At 52.5% G+C, this 19,553-nt stretch overlaps 1 protein-coding gene across 3 annotated transcripts in view; it reads left to right on the forward strand.

The window, feature by feature from the left end:
- Positions 1-440: 440 nt before the first annotated feature.
- Positions 441-19,553, forward strand: part of ANXA6 (annexin A6) — a 50,757-nt gene continuing 31,644 nt past the window's right edge. For all 3 annotated transcript variants that reach the window (XR_013961019.1, XM_080676869.1, XM_080676870.1), the window contains exons 1-3: positions 441-571; positions 13,384-13,427; positions 18,744-18,834. Coding sequence is in view for 2 of the 3 variants with exons in the window: in XM_080676869.1 (XP_080532995.1) it covers positions 13,410-13,427; positions 18,744-18,834 (109 nt within the window). In the remaining variant the exon portion in view is untranslated. The remainder of the gene's footprint in view (positions 572-13,383; positions 13,428-18,743; positions 18,835-19,553) is intronic.

Consider the following 19,553-nt stretch of genomic DNA (forward strand, 5'->3'; position numbering starts at 1 on the left):
CTGCCTGTCCTGCTTAGCAGCGGACTCGTCCCAGCCCGCAGTGCGCATATGAATTTGTTCATAGTTTTTTTTTTAAACTATAGTCCGGCCCTCCAACGGTCTGAGGGACAGTGAACTGGCCCCCTGTTTAAAAAGTTTGAGGACCCCTGCGTCTGGACAATGCACTATCCAGAACCAAGCAGGAGGTAGCAGCTCTCTGGACTCACCTGGCTCAGGTTCCTATCCTGACTCCACAACCTACTGGCTGTGTGACACTGGCCAAAGATCCGGGCTTCTCAGGGCCCTTCTCTCCTGGAAAGCAGGTAAGTGACGTCAAAGATCTGGTGGGCTATTGAGGAATGGAACCTAAGCAAAGGAAGGGGGGTGGGATTGGAGGCGGGGAGGCGGGGCGAGCCGGATTGGCCCCCGCGCGCCACGTGTCCATCCTGGGCCCACGGCTCTCCGCCCGGTCCGCCCCCGCGCTGCGGCTGCTGCTCCGCTAACGGGCTTCCACCCAGCGAGCTCCGCGTCCGCCCGTCCCTCCTCCCGTCTGCCCGTCCGCCGGTCGGCGACAAGAGGCCTCCGCCGCGCGGTGAGTGCGTTGAGGCCGAGAGGGTCTCGTTCTAGGGGACTCCCCGGGCAGGGTCTGCGAAGATGCGGGAGCGATTAATAAATGCCCAGTCACTCCGCCCGGATATGGGGAGGGGGCGCCCGGGAGCGGGGAGGGCCGCTGGGAACTGGAGCCCAAGGGCGCGGTAACCCGAGAGGGTCGCAGGCTGGGTGCGTCTCCGGGAGAGCAGGGGGGAGCAAACCTAGTGCTGCAGGCGGGGAAGCGGGGGCGGAGGGCGCCCTGGCTGGGGGACGACCGGGGGCCGGAGGGACGTGGAGGGCCGACTCTGCGGAGGGTGTGGTCCAGGGGCCCGGGGCACCTGGCTGAGGCCGCGGCGATGACGGCCCTGCTTTGGGCGCGGGAGGGCTGGAGAGACTCGGAAGGCCCGGGACTCGGAAAGCCCGGGACTCGGAAAGGGGGATCCAAGGACCCGACCCGTAGGACGGGTGTGGCTGAGGTCGCAGGCAGTGGCCGCGAAGGGTCAGACTTTCAGCCTTAGGAAGAGGCTGGAGTATGCAGTTGGGGGGAGGGTTGTCTGGGTGTGGACCGGCTGTCCTCACCGCAAGGCCCCGGGGACCCTGCTTGCAGAGGCTTCCAGCAAAGGCCCCACCCTTCTCCCTGCTCTCCCCAAGCCCAGTGTAGGCCTTCCCCAAACTTGGGGGCTTCAGGTAACACCTGCACGGAAGTGAAATTCTTGAATCGAAGCCCAGCTCCACCAATAACTTGCAGTGTAACCTTGAATCGGTAGCTTTCCCTCGCAGCCTCAGTTTCCATCTCCAAGGACAAGTTGATAGAGCCAGCCCCTCTCTGATGAAACAGTGGCTGTGAAAAGGTTTGGGAAGTCTTGATACAGGCTTGTGAAGCCTGCCCCCCGCCCCGGTCCCCCGCCCCCAGCCCTGCAAAGGGAAGGGGAAGGGGGTCCTTTGGGAGGATGGAGGCAGCCTTTGCTTCCTCCCTCCCCCTCCTTTTCTCTAAACCCTGGTGGGTCTCCCAGGACTATTCCAAATTTGGACATATGGCTCCAGGGCTTGTGAAAGGCCTCTGGTTTCCCTGAGTCCGCCCTTTACCTCACTTCCCCTTCTTTCCCCTGCCCAGAGCACACCTTAAATCGCTGGCCCCACTGACCCAGAGGGGAATCCTGACCTGTTAGTCCCTCCCCTTCGGGGTGAATGACCTGCCCTGCTTCAGCTCCCACGGACCCTGCCCTTCTGCCCATCACGCTCTGCACCATGCAGAGGGCAATGGCCTGGGGTCAGTGGAAAGCTGGGCTATAGTTCCAGGTGCTGGGGGTCCTTGGGCAAGCCCTTCCCTCTCTGGGCCTTAGTTACCCCCACTGGTAGCAAAGTCTGCTGAATCGGCTTTCTCTTCCAGAGCTAGTGCTGGTTTTCTAAGATTCAGGGTCCTAAGATTTAGAATTCTGGGAGTTGGGTGGGGCTGGGCGGGGAGGCTGAGGCCTCCATTCCCCCTCTGCAGCTGTGACAGTCACTCACCCATCTTCCTTTGCCTTCCACCCCTGTTCCCAAGGCGGCTGCTGGGATACAGAAAATAGTTGTGGTTTCTGGGTAAGGGCTACAGCTGTTGCTGGGGCAGAATGTGTTTGCATGAGTTTTCCAGGCTGCCCCTGGGAAGTCGGGGACCTGACCTCTTGGGGCTGATTCCTGGGAGAGGCGGGGGAGCTCTGCAGTGATGGGTAGCAGCCAGGGTCTGGAACCTCTGCACTGCAGCATTAGAGGGAGCCCTGGGTACACACCTCCTACCCCCTGGCCCTTAGTTCCTTCCTCTCTAGAGGGATAAGAGATGTGCCCAGGGTACCCAGCTGGTAAAGTGGGTGGGGGCTGCATGGGTCTTCTTGTTGTATCATTCTAGGATTTTCTGGGGAGGCCCAGGGGTGTAGCCAACCTCACCCCACCCAGCCTCTCCAAGATACTTCCTGGGTGGAGACAAAGCACAGGATGTGGTCTTTACCCAGATTTCTGAGTATGCACGTCTCTATCCCCCCAAACCCCCCCATCCCCGTAGAGGAGCGGAAGTCTGTGCTTGTGTAGTGGGGAAGCCTTTATGCTTATAAACTTCTTGGCTGGGAATCAGCCACATTCCATTTTCTTTCTTCCTGGGGTTGAAAAGCCCCCACCGAGACTGGCTAAGGAGGAATGACTGTCCTTGGGTTTTCTGAGCTTCAGATCCCCTACCTGTAAAATGAGGATGAGTTTACCCTCTTGAGATTACCAAATTGCAGATGTGAAAGTCTTGTAAACTGTAGAGTGCTGTGCACAGAGAAGCAAGTGCTACTGTTGTAATCTCAGAAGAGTGTGGTGCTCTAGATGGCAGGTGACCCGAGCCTCAAGTTCCTCATCTGCAAAACGGGTGTCCTGGTGCTCTTTAAGTAATAATAAAATAGCAGCTTCTATGATGTATTGAACCCTTCCAACTTGGCAGGCCCTGGCTGAGCCCTTGATATGTGAGATGCTGTGACCATGCCCATTTTGCAGATGTGGAAACTGAGCCTTCAAAAGTTTAGGGGAGAAATAATATTCTCACATAATGTGTCCTATGCGCCAGGGCCTCTTCTAAGCACTAACCATGTTTTCTTCTTTTTTAACTTTTTATTTTATTTTATTTTTTGTTAATCCTCACCCGAGGATGTTTTCCATTTATTTTTAGAGAGAGTGGAAGGGAGGGGGAGAGACAGAGAGAAGCATCAGTGTGAGAGAGACACATTGATTGGTTGCCTCCTGCCCGTGCCCCAACCAGGGCCGGGAACCTGCAACCAAAGTACAGACCCTTGACCAGAATCGAACCGGGACCCTTCAGTCTGAGGGCCGATGCTCTATCCACTGAGCCAAACTGGCTAGGGCTTTTTTAACTTGTTGTTGTTGACACTATCACAGATGTCCCCCATTTTAATTCTTTTCATCCTCACCCTAACTCCTCTGTGGTAGGCACTGTTTTTATCTCTCATCTTACTTAGGAGGTTAAGTGCTTGCTCAAGGCTCCTGCCTAGCTGGTTCAGCCTTAGGCACAGGCCTTGGAGCTCTAGCCTCTGTACTGTGAGACACTACACCTTGCTGCCTCCCATGAAAGTGACGAGCTGGGATTCAAACCAGGTCAGTCCAGTTCCAACTGGGGGCAGCCCAGTGATCTCCTGCGGCTTTGTCCAGCCCTAGGATCAATGATTCTGGGTCAGGAGAGGGAAAGACACTGCTCTCTAAGAAACCCGAGTGCATGAGCTGGGGGGTGTGCCCATGCTCTGGGCCAGGAATGGCATTTACCCGGGAGGCTCCCGGAGGACTGGGGCAGTCCTGGGGCGGTCCTGAGCGTCTTTCTTCGGGCTGGGGGAGGAGCCATCAGGAAAGAGGAAAGGGAAGGATCTAGATTTTATAGGCCAGAGACCTCTAAGTGGGGTGCACACACCCCGGCAGGCACTAAAGATGACTTTCTTTCATCAGAAAGGTACAGGTAGAAACTTTTTGACTTCCTATTATATGCATTTGATCTCATGCATAAAAAGTATATTTTTGTTCATCATGATGAATACACAATAAAATGCAGGTTACTGCACTAAATTGCCAGCTTGGTGGCAGGGGAGACTCGTCTGTTTCTTTTTTTTTTTTAATATATTTTATTGATTTTTTACAGAGAGGAAGGGAGAGAGATAGAGAGTCAGAAACATCGTTGAGAGAGAAACATCGACCAGCTGCCTCATGCACAGCCCCCACTGGGGATGTGCCCGCAACCAAGGTACATGCCCTTGACCGTACTCGAACCCGGGACCCTTCAGTCCGCAGGCTGACGCTCTTTCCACTGAGCCAAACCAGCTAGGGCTGTTTCATTTTTTATTCTACCCCCAGTTCCTATCAGTAGACACCCAAGAGGTGCGCAGTAAATACTTTTTGAAAAATGAGCCCCTGCTTAAGTACGAATTTTCTTTATGAGTTGGGCAAGTTACTTCACCACTCAGGGTATTTCCTCTCTTAGCTATCTAACTAGGAATAAAAGCACCAGGCTGGATGGTTCCTTGTATTCTGTTGAGGGGGAGCAGAGTTTACCACCTCCAAATATGCCCATTTTGGGGGAATAGTGATAATTTTCAGCTGTGTGTTTTTTGTTGTTTTTTTTTTAGAAACAAAAGACTCAAGAAGAGTCTTTTACATCCCCCTTACTTGCCTAAAATAATTTATATAGAAAAATCTGCCCCAGGAAGGGAGATCACACTAGCATATTCACCTTAGCATATTCACCTTAACATATTCACCTTAGCATAATAATGAACTAGATGTGGCAGATGGAGAGGAACCTGATAAAGTCTGGTTGTTAGACTCCCCTAAGGGTCGCATTATTGCTGGGTGGCCCAGATGTTTGCTCCTGCTCACCTACCTGTGAATTGCCTGCCTCCTCTTTGAAGTCCAAGCCACTACTCCTTTCTCTTTAGGAGTAGTTCATAAGCCTCAACTGGCGATTTGCCCTTGAGTCCCATATTCTTATGGAGCTCCTGTATGTACATACGTGATAAATTTGGTTATTTTCTCTTGTTAAATTGTCTCATGTTGATTCCATTATTAAACAAGACAGAAGAACCTAGAAGGTCTAGTAAAAGGAAAATTATTTTCCTCCCCTACACTGTGATTTTAAAAAGTATTTTTAATAGATTTTTTTAGAGAGAGAAGGGAGAGGGAGAGAGAGAGAAACATCGATGTGAGAGCAAAAGATCAATCGGCTGCCTCTTGCACTCACCCTACCAGGGATCGAGCCTGCAATCCAGCATGTGCCTTGACTGGGAATTGAACCAGCAAGAACCAGCAACCTTTTAGTGCATGGGACGATGCCCAACGAACTGAGCTACACCGGCTAGGGCTACACTGTGATTTTTCAAGGGCGTCATTAAAGACAGCATTAAAGCTACTCAGTGCATTTTATCTCCAACAATCCTTATGAGCCACACACTGTGGTTCATGGCAAAGACACATATACAATCATTTTCAAGAAAGAATAGAATCATGGCTCACCCAGCTATAAAAATGACCATGTGCTAAAGATTTTATTGTACTCATTAATTAATGACCCGACCAGGCAGGCGTCATACCAGCTCCAGAGAGAATCAGTAGACATCTTTATATTGAAAGGAATGTACAAATGGAGGCAAACTGTTTTTTCCATCAGAGGAGGAGAGAAATAGACCTTTACCAGGTAGGACAGGATGAGCATGTCATAAGAATTACTTTGCATTACCGTCAGTTATCTACCACTTACTGAGCTGTAAAATAGCTCAAAAACAAAGACTGAAACCAGACACCCTAGAGAATTTGAAGTACAGATTTCCCCCCACAATACCTTGGAGGCAAGCAGCCTCCATCTAATAGGAGAATACTAAATGCACAGTGGTTGCCCCAAGCCACTAAGTGTAGGTGGTTTCAGAAAGCTGGGGGGGGGGGGAGGGGGGTCAAAGGCTGGAGAAATCTCTCCTGGCTTCCTGGAAGAGTTGGCAGAATCATTTAGGAAAGCTGAAAAAAAATTACCAAAGCCCAGACCCCACCTCAGAACTGTAGAATCAGAATCTCTGGGGGTTGGCCTTCTGTATGGTTTGACCTGCACGCCCCATCCCCCAGTGGCTATTAATGAAGCCAGAATTTAAAGGCACTGGTGTTGATGCTAGAAAGCTGGATCGAAAATGCTGGTAGACAGAGATTCTGGGTTTGAGGGTGCAGGGGAGGGTGTGGTGGTGGGTGGAGGGAGGAGAGGACAGTTAAATCAGGAAGGATGTCTAGGTCCTTGAATGCTGAGTTGTGGGGGGGGCGGGGGGCGGGGGAGGGAGAGGGAAGTGCCGTATTGAGGGCAGTGACACAACTCAAGTGTAAGTCCCTTGGGGATTCCTGGGGCACATATACCACCTTCCAGGTCCTCCCTCCCTCCCTTCCTTCCTTCCTTCCTTCCTTCCTTCCTTCCTTCCTTCCTTCCTTCCTTCCTTCCTTCCTTCTTCTTTTAAAATTCTCACCCAAGGATATTTTTCCCATTTATGTTTTTAGAGAGAGTGGAAAGGAGGGAGGGAGGGGGAGAGAGAGAAAGAGGGGGGGAAGAGAGAAAGAGAGAGAGAGACATCAATGTGAGAGAGGAACATTGATTGGCTGCCTTCTGCACGTGGGATCAAACCTGCAACCCAGATAGGCGTGCCCTTGACCAGAAATCGAACCCAAGATCCTTCAGTTTGCCGGCTGATGCTCTAACCACTGAGGACACCATCCAGGGCCAGGTTATTTCTTGATTTTCCTCAAATTGTCCACCCCACACACCTGGTTTCACCCCCTTACACGCAACATATCCTCCCTCCCTAAAAGTGCACTCTATTCCTCCAAAGCCCACAAGCCACCTTTTTAAAATAAATTTTATTTTGCTAATTTTAGAGAGGGATGGGGAGAGAGAGAAACATTGGTTACTTGCAAGTCCCAACCAGGGATTGAACCTGTAACCTGCATTTGTGCCCTGACCGGGAATGGAACCACAATCCTTTGGTACGCAGCTCCAACCCACCATGCCACACAGGCCAGGGCAACCTTTGGAGGACAGAAATGCTTTTCTTATGCTGGTGTTTTTGTATTGCTTGGCCTCTCCCCCTTTTTTCCTCCTCCCTCAGCTTCGCTGCATTGAGTCCACACACTTTTTTTTTTTTTAAATATATTTTTACTAGAGGCCCGGTGCATGAAATTTGTGCACGGGGGAGTGTGTCCCTCAGCCCAGCCTGCACCTTCTCCAATATGGGACCCCTTGAGGGATGTCCGACTGCCTGTTTAGGCTGGATTCCAGTGGGATCCGGCCTAAACGGGCAGTCGGACATCCCTCTCACAATCCAGGACAGCTGGTTCCCAACCGCTCGCCTCCATTTGTACATTCCTTTCAATATAAAGATGTCTACTGATTCTCTCTGGAGCTGGTATAACGCCTGCCTGGTCGGGTCATTAATTAATGAGTACAATAAAATCTTTAGCACATGGTCATTTTTATAGCTGGGTGAGCCATGATTCTATTCTTTCTTGAAAATGATTGTATATGTGTCTTTGCCATGAACCACAGTGTGTGGCTCATAAGGATTGTTGGATAAAATGCACTGAGTAGCTTTAATGCTGTCTTTAATGACCCCCTTGAAAAATCACAGTGTAGCCCTAGCCAGCGTAGCGCAGTTCGTTGGGCATTGTCCCATGCACCAGAAGGTTGCTGGTTCTTGCTGGTTCGATTCCCAGTCAGGGCACATGCAGGCCTGCCTGCCTGATTGCCCCTAACCGCTTCTGCCTGCCAGCCTGATCACCCCCTAACCACTCCCCTGCCAGCCTGATCGACACCTAACTGCTCCCCTACTGGCCTGATTGCCACTAACTGCCCTCCCCTGCTGGGCTGGTCACCCCTAACTGTCCTCCCCTGCCAACCCAGTCACCCCCAACTGCCCTTCCCTGCAGGCCTGGTCGCCCCCAACTTCCCTCCTCAGCTGGCCTGGTCACCCCTAACTGCCCTCCCCTGCAGGCTTGATCGCCCCCAATTGCCCTCCCTTGCAGGCCTGGTCCCTCCCAACTGCCCTCCCCTGCTGGCCATCTTGTGGCGGCCATCTTGTGTCCACATGGGGGCAGCCATCTTGTGTGTTGGAGTGATGGTCAATCTGCATATTACTCTTTTATTAGATATGATAGAAGGCCTGGTGCATGGGTGGGGGCCATCTGGTTTGCCCTGAAGGGTGTCCCGGATCAGGGTGGGGGTTCCCTTGGGGTGTGGGGCAGCCTGGGCGAAGGGCCTGTGGTGGTTTGCAGGCTGGCCATGCCCCCCAGCAACCCAAGCGGCGGCCCTGGTATCTGGGATTTATTTATCTTCTATAATTGAAACTTTGTAGCCTTGAGTGGAGGCCTGGGCCGGCCAGTGTGTGCAGAAAGCTTGGCTTCCTCCATTGCTGGGGAAACCCAAGCCTCCTGCTTGCTCTGTGGCCGCAGCCATCTTGGTTGGGTTAATTTGCATACCCGCTCCTGATTGGCTGGTGGGCATGGCTTGTGGGTGTAGCGGAGTGATGGTTAATTTGCATATTACTCTTTTATTAAATAGGATTGTTTTTAGAGAGGAAGGGAGAGGGAGAGAGAAATAGAAACATCAATGATGAGAGAGAATCATTGATTGGCTGCCTCCTGCACACCCCCTACTGGGGATCAAGCCTGCAACCCGGGCACGTGCCCTTCACTGGAATCGAACCCGGGATCCTTTAGTCTGCAGTCCGATGCTCTATCCACTGAGCCAAACCGGCTAGGGCGAGTCCACACTCCTGATTGTGAACTTCTGTGTATATCTTTAACTGTCTATGTGTATGACAAACATCACAATGGACCATCAAAACTGGAGACACTGCTCTAAGAGGATGACCCCAGTAACAGAAGCCACCAATTATTAAACATTGCATCTGTATCTGCCCATGCTGAGTATTTTACCTGCCTTACTTCATTGAATTTTTACCAAAACTTTATGGGATTGTCATTTCAGAGATGAAGAAACCGAGTCAGAGAAATGGCATAACTCACCCACGGTCATGAACTAGGAATTTGCCGTGTCAGGATTTGAACTTGGGTCATGACAGCAAAACCTGCATTCTTTCTTAGGATGCCACGCTGCCTCCCTTGTATTTGGGCTCGTCACTATAAAAGCTGCCATTTATTCTGTTTTTGCTATGTGCCCGGCACCGTGCTAAGAGCTGTACATTCATTGTTTCCTTTATTTCTCAGTACATGGAGGTAACATTTAACTAGGGTAAATGCATTTTGCAGATGTGGAAATTGAGATTTAGTTTAGGTAACTTACTTAAGTCACAGATTGGTTGCAGGAGCAGAGCTGTGACTCACAGTCACATCTGATCCCAAAGCCCATGCCTTTTGCATGACTTGGACATGACCTTCCCCTGTCCAGCTGTCAGTTTCCCCAGCTCTGTGGCAGTGAGCCACGGGTTCTGCCGGCTCTGGTATGTTCTCGACCCCAAAGCATTCTTCCTAGAGTCAGTCCTGAGCTCCCAAAGAGGGAGGAGGAAACAGGGTTGCTTGCAGGCTGCAGGGCTAAGGCTGGGGGTGGCCACAGCAGCCACGAGGCTACTCTGCCCTTGAATGGGTTTCTGGAATGATCAGCCATGATGAGCCTTCGTGAGCAGCCAGATCAGAAGAGATTCAGGGTTTATAGGAGGAGAGAGGAGGCTCAGGTCTAGAGTGGCCATACCTGCTAGTTTTGAGAAACTGTTTCAACCAAGATGATGAGACGTGCATATTAAGGTGGGGTGGGGTGCTGGAGAGGAATCCTGTGGGGTCTGGGGGAGAATCCTAGTAGGATTAATATTCTGAGATTTTGCTGTGAAGATTCCTGGTTGAAATCTATAAAAGCCTCTCACATCCACCCTGGATTTTCCCAAAGAGGGAGTGATAATGTCCCCATTTTACTGAAGAAACTGAGGTCCAAAAGGGACCTGGCTTATCTGAAGTTACAGACAAATTGGGAACAAGAACCTGGGTGTCTCCCTGGGCCTCTTCCTAAGGTGCCATTGCAGCCAGGGCTCAGGGCTTGTTGTGACAGGCTGGGAGGCAGAGCTGTGACTGTGGTCTTGGTCTGGGCAAGTCACTTGTCTCCCTCAGGCACCTTTACCCCGTCTAGAAAATGAGAGATTAGAGCAGGGGATCGTTAAGGGGCCCTCTGGGTTTCTGAAACATGGGATAAGAAACATTTAGTCAGCCAATTGGTAAGTGTGGGCTGGGTTGCTCTGGGAAGACGCAGAGCCCCTTGTAAAGCCAGGGTAAAGCAGTGTAGACGGCACCTCTGTGATTCGCTCCAGAGTGTCCCTGAGCCCTCGGAAGAGGGGCTGTTGGAGATCCGCCCCCCCCCCCCCCCCCCCCCGCCCTCGAGCTGCAGTCTGAACATTTAATTCTGGAAGAAGCTTGCTTTCCACGTACACACAAGGCAGGCACTCAAAAGCAGCTCTCAGAGCTGAGAGCATTTTCCCAAGGACTTCGAGGCCCCTCTGAGCCGCTTTCCTTGGAAAGGGGCTCTTGTCCAGATGGGCCTGGGCTGCCGCCAGCAGCTGAGTTTCCATCTACAAAGCCAAAAGAAAATGCTTCGAGGCTGGAGGTGCAGGTGACAGGCCTCAGCCCTCCCTCCCTGCCTCAGCTGACTTCCCCGGCCTCCTCGGAAGTCCCTGTTTCTCTGCTGGCCTTGGCGCCCTTTCACCCACTCTTTCCCCCAGGCCCCACAGGGAAACCCAGGGCTGGCTCCTGGCCAGACCCTGGGGTAGATGTGGGGGGATGGGGGCCAAGGGAGTTTCCATTTCCTGGTGAGAGCTGCACATTTGTACCAAGGCGCCCCTGGTTGTCAGGGAAACAGCAGGGTGTTTGCAGACAGAACGCTGCCGTCTGCTCTTCACTTCACTTCCTACCCCATCTCATGTCTGCCTGCTGACTGCCCTTTGGGGGGCTCATAATCAGGCAGTGGGGACCCGTCCTCAGAGCTTCCCGCTAGTGCAGCAAATGCCGCCACTTACTGAGAACAGGTCTCTGCCTGGCCTCGAGTGCTCTGCTCCCAACCAGAGCTGTGTCTCATCCTCCAACCACCCTACAAGGCAGGAAAGGGCAAGCCCCAGTTTTGCCCTTGAGGTAACCTTGAGCTCAGAGATGAGTCATATGCCCAAGGTCACATAGCTAATAAGTGACAAACTGGATTTGAATTCAGGTCTGTCTGTCTGATTCCAAAACCTGTGTTCCCCCACTGTGTCACACTGTCCCCAGTGACCCCACCGTGAGGTCAGGGCTGCTTTCCCTTAAGCGTTTTTGTTGGGGTTTTTGGGGGAGAGTTGATGTGCAGAACTGGAAAGCACTGAGCTACAGTCGCCTTGGTGTCTGCCCTCTCTCCTAGCTCAGCCCCTCATAGATCTTACTGAGTATGTCTCACAGAGTTGTGATTTTTACTTTTAAAAAGCGATCCATAGACATGCTTCAGAAAGTTCTAGTTTCCATAAAATGGAAAGTACTGGTCCTCCTTTCTCCTCTCATTCTGAGGAGATTGCTCACTTCCATCTTTGCCTTCCTGCTGAGGGAGCTCATTATCTGGCCCCTCCCCCTTCTCTTCCCCTTTCCAAACCAATCACATCCCCTTTTTCATCTGTTTTTAGGTAAGATACCTTGGTGTCTTTTTTACTTTTATTTTTCAGTTACAGTTGACATTCAATATGGTTTTGTATTACTTTCAGGTGTACAGCATGGTGGTGAGACAGTCATGTAGCTTACAAAGTGGTCCCCCATATTTCAGGTACCCACCTGGCACCGTGCATCCTTACCACAATATTAGTGACTTACTACCTTCGTTTCTTAGTCCTTTAGTGTAGAACCTGTGTCCTGGCATTCCCTTCAATGAGTTCGTGTGTCCTGTTTGTTCAGTCACCCCTCAACCCATGACTTTCTGTTCCATCAAAGAAAATTTCAAAGTCTCCACAGTGGCCTCAAGCACTGGGCCCCTGACTCCACATCCTCCAAGTGTCCCTGCTGCCATACCAGCCACACTGAGCACCCAGGGATCCATCCGCCTGGTCCGTGAGACCCCCTGACCACTGTCGCTCTCTCCTGACCAAGCTTTATCTTTTCTCCCTAGTTTTTTTTTTTTTTTTATCCTCACCGGAGGAAATGTTCCTTGATTTTTGAGAGAGGAATAGGGAGAGAGAGAGGGAGATACATGAATGTGAGGAAGAGACATCGATCGGTTGCCTTCCATACGTACTTCGACTGGGGATCGAACCCATAACCTTTTGGTTTACAAGACGACACTCCAACCCACTGGGCCACCCAGCCGGGGCTTTTCTCCCTGGTTTTTATCACATGCATTTGTATTCCCCATTAGAGTAAGCTCCAGAAAAGCAGGTTTTAAACCAGGGGTGGGCAAACTTTTTGACTCGAGGGCCACAATGGATTCTTAAACTGGATCGGAGGGCCAGAACAAAAGCATGGATGGAGTGTTTGTGTGAACTAATATAAATTCAAAGTAAAGGAGTGGAGGGGAGAGCAAGAGAACCGGATAGAACAGCCGGATCCGGCCCGCGGGCCGTAGTTTGCCCACGGCTGTTTTAAACTCAGCACCGAGAGCAGTGCCTTGTCAGAGTAGACGCTAAGGACGTATTTCTTGACTTACACAGGGACCGTGGCCATTCAGGTATTTGCAGCAGGGGCCCAGGAGCCCTGAGTCTTCTCATGTGCAGATCGCTAAGCTGTCTGGGTTTGGGGACAGATCTTGGTGACTTGGAAAGAGGGCACGCAGGGTGCAGATGGCGTGGACTCTGTAATCTGGACTTGACTGAATTCAGTCTTAAGCTGTGTGATCTTAGGAGAACTATTTAACTCCCTGACCCCCACTCCCGTCATCCTCAGTTTTCTCCTCTGTAAGAAAGGTGAATTGCTGCTGGGAAGGATTGCTATGAGGGTTAAGTGGGACTGTATCTAGGAAAGTACCCTGCCCGGACTGGAGGAGTCCGTGCAGTCAGTGATTGTGACTTCTCTCCCTCTGGGTTCCAAGTCCTTTTCCCATCCTGGTGGGAGTGCCTGGACACTGGCTAGTCTATCCACTGTCCTCTGGAAAGCTCATCTGGCCCCGAGCCAGGTTTTGGGGTGTCATTGAACCTGAAGGGCTGGAGGCAGCTGGAAAAGAGCAGGGAGAACATACGCTCCCTTGGGAAGAAGGAAGGGTGAGCAAAATTGGGGGAGAGAATGGAGGGGAGCAGAGTGCCAGGGAGTCTCATGGGGTCTCTTTCTTCTCCACAGTGTATTCTGCTGCAGAACCTGAGACGATGGCCAATCCAGCACAGGTAAGGAGCCTCTCCCCTCCGGAGGCTGTGCTCTGCCTTCCCCGGGCCTGGGCTCCTAGAGTCACTGGGCGTGCTGCACAGATCCCTGGTACCTTCAGCCTGAACGGAGCAGGAGAGGTTCCCCGGCATTGCTTGTTCCTGTTCCACGCCACCGCTCTTCCAGGCATGTGACTCACGGCTCCCACAGCATCCTAAGCAGGAAGGATACGTATTGGTGCACATGACTGAGAAGCCCAGGCCTTCAGGTCTGGCTGGATCCAGGGGTCCAAATGCTAGTGTTAGATTCTGCCTCTGGAGTGGGATTCCTGTGGGCGGCTTCATTCCTGGGCAGCTCCTTCCCTGAGTTGGCACACTAGTCACCAATAGCTCCGGGCTTTCCGTCTGCTTCCTGAGAAGCCTGGAGGAAACAACATCATTTATTCCCCGTGATTCTAGGGCAAGTCCTACGTTAGATTCTCGTTGGCTGGGCCTGGGTAACTTGGATCCAGAAAGTAGACCTGGTCCCACCTGAACTTCATGGCCCAAGAGGGGTTCCCCTAGGAAGGGAAATGGATATTGGACAGGCAGGAGCACCGGAGGGTCCTCTACGCTCTGGCGGTGGCAGTGTGCTGTCACACGCATCTGGAATTAAGTGCCCCTGGCTTAGGAGACCCCAGTTTTCCTTCCTTCCTTCCTTCCTTCCTTCCTTCCTTTTTCTTTCTTTCTTTCTTTCTTTCTTTCTTTCTTTCTTTCTTTCTTTCTTTCTTTCTTTTTAAATATATTTTTATTGATTTCAGAGAGGAAGGGAAAGGGAGAGAGGGATAGAAACATCAATGATGAGAGAGAATCATTGATCGGCTGCCTCCTGCACGTCCCTTACTGGGGATCGAGCCCGCAACCCGGGCATGTGCCCTGACTGGGAATTGAACCGTGACCTCCTGGTTCCTAAGTAGGCGCTCAACCACTGAGCCACGCCACCTGGGTGAGACCCCAGTCTTTCATGTTGTGGGACACCTTGCTGGGAGTAGAATTTGAGGTGTGTCAGAGCTTTTACTCCTGTGTGTGGCCAGGATTGGGTTCTGCCCTTGGCAAGAGCTAGGGTCATTCTGTGCCTGGGTTTGCCTGAGAGAGATCCCTGTTTGCTGGCTTTAGAGAAAGAGACATGGTCCCTGCAACAATGGGATCGAAAAGGGAGAATAAAATAAAACTAAGAGACTCTTGACTTGTCCCCATTTGTACCTCACTTCAATCGCAGAGCCTCTGGCCATGGACATAATACAGAAGCTGTGTGATCTTTGGTGTATTCTTCACCCTCTCTGGGTCTCAGTTTCCATTGTGAGGTGGTTGAGCTCAGTGAAAACTAAACTTCGTCCCTGTCTTCATGGCCCACCACCCAATGAACATTCGTCCCTGTCGTCATGGCCCACCACCCAATGAACATTCGTCCCTGTCGTCATGGCCCACCACCCAATGAACAAGAGCCTTAAGGATGTCTAGTCACAGTTTTCGAAGAGCACAGTATCATGTGATATAGGATCAGTACACGCAAAAGAGCCCTAGCTCTGGTCCCCTGTGAGCTTCTGTGGAGTACACTTTGTACAAGTGGCCTCTTTGACCAGGAGGAGAGGGTATTCCTGGTTATGGGCAAAGACCCAAGGCAGAACTTTTGCTGTTCCTCATTCTCCATGGGCAGTCATCCCCGAGTACTTCCTGAGAGGCGTTCAAATTGCAAGATTCTAGGTGACTGAAGTAGACACATCAGGCCCTGGGAGATCAGAAGGGCCAGGACCTAGAGCTCAGATCTTGGACTCCTGGTCTAATGCTCCCAGACCATGCTGTCTGCCTGGCTGACCCATGTTGCCCTGGGCCAAGGACCAGTAGACTTCCTGCAAGCAAGAGTCCTGGGGTGGCAGAACCTTAGGGGTCCCTGGTCCTATGGGGTGAGTTGAATCTCCATGCATGGTGCTGATGTTCTGGGGGCACACAGATGGGGGGAATGGGGCAGCTGCCTGGGGGGGCTACTTGGAAAGAGCAAGGGACTAAGAGGTCTAGGTAGAGGGGCTGCTGGAGCAGAGGGAGGGAGAGGATGCAGTGCGCTCAGGGCAGAAGCTGTAACAGGCATGCTCGGAGTGCAAAGGGTTAGGGAGGGGAGGAGGCTGCAGAAGACAATACTAGAGAAGTGTGACAAAGGTCTTCCAAGTTTGTGTCTATTGCTCCCAATGATTAGCACCTTAGTTCGGCTTCTAATGTGCCCACGTTCACCACACACATGCAAATACACACACGCACACACGTACACACACATGCACATACACACATGCATGCATGGACAGAAAAGCTATTCTTTGGCCCAAATCACTCCCAGTTACTTCTGTGATTGCGCTATTCTCCCTCTCTTTCTGTTCAGAAGAAGAGAACTTGAGGCCCAAAGACTGAGGAAATAGTGTGGTGGCATGGCTCTGTGGCCTCAGTTGCACAGGGGTGTCTGAGTTGGAATGTGATCACAGGTGTAAGAACACTTTGAGGACAGGACAAGAGGGCAGGTGCTGGAATTCCAGCAGGTGCAGAGATGAGGCCTGGGTCAGGTCTGATCAAGGCAGCTCTCTGGGGGAGCCCTGGCCGCAGCCTTCTCTCTGGGTGGTGTCACCTCTGCTCCCGAGAGGCCTGGGCACTCCAACTCTAGCCACAGCCTGGATGGGGCCCAAGACCTCAGAGCCCCAGGGTTCAGGCTGCTCACCAGCTGGCATCGGGACCTGCTGAATATTTCAGGGTGGAAAGTCCCTTCGTCTCTGCTCTCCCTCCCCCCTTGATCATGGGCACCTGAGGCCTGGAACCTGTCTGCCAGAAGAAGTAGGGACACCTGCACAGGTGGCACTTGGGGACGAAAAATTCACCAGCTTGGTGTGAGAATAACTGATGGTGGGACCCTTGAGCCTGGGTGATTTGAAGGACTGTCTCTGTCTCTGTGTGACCAGTGCTGAGGCGCCCTGCACCCCCGCTTCTGGCGGCTGTGATCCTGCCGGGTCCAGGGATAACTAATCTGGCTGGTGGTCCCCCAGAAGATTTTATTACCCTTGTACAAAGACCCATGTGGGAGACGGGCCCTGCTGCTTGCTAGGCCAGTCTCTAAGGGATAGTTTTTGTTTTTGTTTAAATATGTTTTTATTGATTTCAGAGAGAGGAAGGGAGGGGGAGAATGAGCTAGAAACATCCATGAGAAAGAAACATCAACATTGACCGGCTGCCTCCAGCACGTCCCCTAATGGGGATTGTGCCCACAATCTGGGCATGTGCCCTGACTGGGAATCAAACCTGGTTCATAGGTTGATGCTCCACCACTGAGCCACACCGGCCTGGCTCTCAGGGGTCATTCTGATCAAGCCTTATGCCTGTCATTAGAATTCCCTTCCCCCAGGATGGCATTGCCTCATCTTTCAGCTGCAGCTCCTTCCCCAAACACTGTCTCAACCACCGCAGTGTGTGAGGAGGGAGAAGGTGGAGGTGGGGGGGGGGCAGCGACAGGAGAGGGTTCTCAGCTCACGGGCCATTGCTGACACCTCTGCCCTTCATCCTGGGGCACGTTTCTATCTTCTCGCTCCCTCCTGGCAGTTTACACTCCCGTGATCTTGGCGACTTTGGGCGTCTGCACTGAGCGCTGAAGCCTTGGGCTGGCTTCCCTCAATGTTGCTTGGTCTTGCCTCCAAGCCTTTGCTCTGTATAAAGCTCTCTCCCTGCCCAGCCCCCGTGGGACCAGCTGTTACGCATCCTTTAGGGCACAGCTTGGATTCCACCTTCCTTCTGCTCAGAACACACTCGGTCATCACCCATTCACGCACCCATTCATCTAGGAAACAGGTCTCTAGTGAGTGCTGCTGTGCCAAGCCCTGTGCTTGGCAGGACAGACAGCGAGCAGGACAGACACAGAGCTTTCTAGAGGGACTGTCTCTTTTCTGGTCGCGGTATTGGGCACGTGTTCCTTCCTCATTCCTTCTCTGTCCAGGCCTGTGATCAGGTTGCAAGGGATTCACTGATGGCGGGAAGAGGACAGTGTTCCTTTCTGGCCATCCGCCCTGTCCGAACTTTAAATAGCAACCCTGTGCCCACGCGGCGCCCACGCGTGCATACCTCGGAGAAGCCAGCAACTGCAGACGTAAACCAAAGAGCACCCAAATGCCTGGCCAGGTCCCTGGGAGACGCGGGAGGTGACCGGAGGCCGGTCTACCTCCTCCTTTAAGGCACAGTTTATGTGGGCCACCCCCGCCCCCAACCAGGCCTTTCCTGGTTCCCTCCCCCAGGCTGGCTTCCACCTCTGCCATTTCCCCAGTTTACTTTGCCTCTGTCTTCGGGTATTTACTGCAAGCTTTATGTTTGTCTCTTGTCTCCACTGGGTCATAAGCTTGTGAAAGACGGGATGGGGTCTTCTCTTTCCCTGAATCTAGAGCTTGCAATGTCAGGCCTGGCCCAGGTTGAGTGCCCTGTCCCCGGAGCTGTGTGCTCAGTGCCTGGGGCCCCGTCACCTTCGGCTCTCAGCTCTCTGCCGCTCTCCGCTCTCCTGGACCTCATGCTTCTCCAGCCGCATAGCTGACCCACCCCTGACTTCTCTGTGAAGCAGCCTATTGTGCATTCAGGTTCCATGTCTAAGATCCTCTGGCTCTGCGTCTCCGCCCCTTTGCCCCGAGCACCCAGCCAGCTTGTCCTCAGATGCCAGTGCACAGCTCAGTTTACTGGTCCCAGAGGGGCGGTGCCTTGTCCTGGCATTGATCCTGAGGGTGGCTCTGGGCTCTCCGGGCCAAGACACCCACCCCCAGGAGCTGGCAGCTTCAGGGTTCTGGAGCTGGAGAGCAGAGGGGAGCAGGCAGAGAGCTGGCTTCCAGGGACCCTGGCAACAGGGCTTCCCTCCTCTGGGCTCTTGGTTTCTGTGATAGAGACTGTCTTAAGTGCTTCTCCAAGTTGCTAAAAGAATCGCAATAGAGGCGAAAGGGCTTTGTAAATCAGAGAGTGCCCTACAAATATGAGGGGCTCTTGTTACTCCCGTAGGGATCATTTCCAAGCCTGGCTTCTTATCTCCCCTGGGCCCTAGCGAAGTGGTGCAGGGCCGTGGGCTTGGCTGGGCCCCCTCCCACGGGAATTGGCACCGTCCTTGGGGCAGGTTGTGGCAGCAGATACCAGGGGAGTCAACCCTCAGCCCGGCTTTCTGTGGCCAACGCTCAATTTTAGGAGAAAGGGCTCAGCCTGGACTCGCCTGTGGCCAGGGTTGGGAATGTGACCTGGAGTTGGGGCTGGGAGCCCCGGTCAGGGTCAGGGTCAGCAGCTCACCCTCTGCTTTCCTCTCCACAGGGTGCCAAGTACCGCGGCTCCATTCATGACTTCCCAAACTTCGATCCCAGCCAGGATGCCGAGGCTCTGTACACCGCCATGAAGGGCTTCGGTGGGTGCCCGCCCCGGGAGTGGGGTCCCAGGGAAGGAGGCAGGATTCGCTGGGGCTTGTGGGCACATCCCTGAGCCCTTTTGGGGGTGGGGGTGAGATGGAAGATGCACTCACTCACTCTTTTGTTTCCTCTTTTTATTATTTTTCATATTTTTACAATGAAATACTCCAGACCAACAAGGTCTAAAGAATAAACAGAGGCTTCACCCACAGACCTGCCACCCCGCTTGAGAACTGCACTTGCTTCCTCCTGTGGTTAGACCCTCCCTGGCGGGTCCTCCTGCTGATCACTCCACTCCTCTCCTCTCGGGGTAACCACTACCCTGAACTTGGTTCTCAGCGTTCTCTCTTTTCGTTCTGTTGTTAATCCTCACCTGAGGATATGTTTTCCATTGATTTTTAGAGAGAGTAGAAAGGGAGGAAAGCAGAGGGAGAGAGAAACATTGATGTGAGAAAGGGACATTGATTGGTTGCTTCCTGCACATGCCCCAACAGGGCCTGGGGATTGAACCTGCAACCCAGGTATGGGCCCTTGATCAGGAATCAAGCCTGCGACCCTTCAGTGTGCAGGCCAGCGCTCTAACCACTTAGCAACACCAGCCAGGGCCTCAGTATTCTCTTTTCTTTGTTGAAAGAACCCTGTCCTGGGTGTTAGGACCCCTGAGTTCTTCTAAGCCAGGCTCTCCTTGCACCCCATCCCCAGCCTCAGTTTTCTTTTT

The sequence above is a fragment of the Plecotus auritus genome (assembly GCF_963455305.1).
Source record: "Plecotus auritus genome assembly, chromosome: 6".
Classification (NCBI taxonomy): domain Eukaryota; kingdom Metazoa; phylum Chordata; class Mammalia; order Chiroptera; family Vespertilionidae; genus Plecotus; species Plecotus auritus.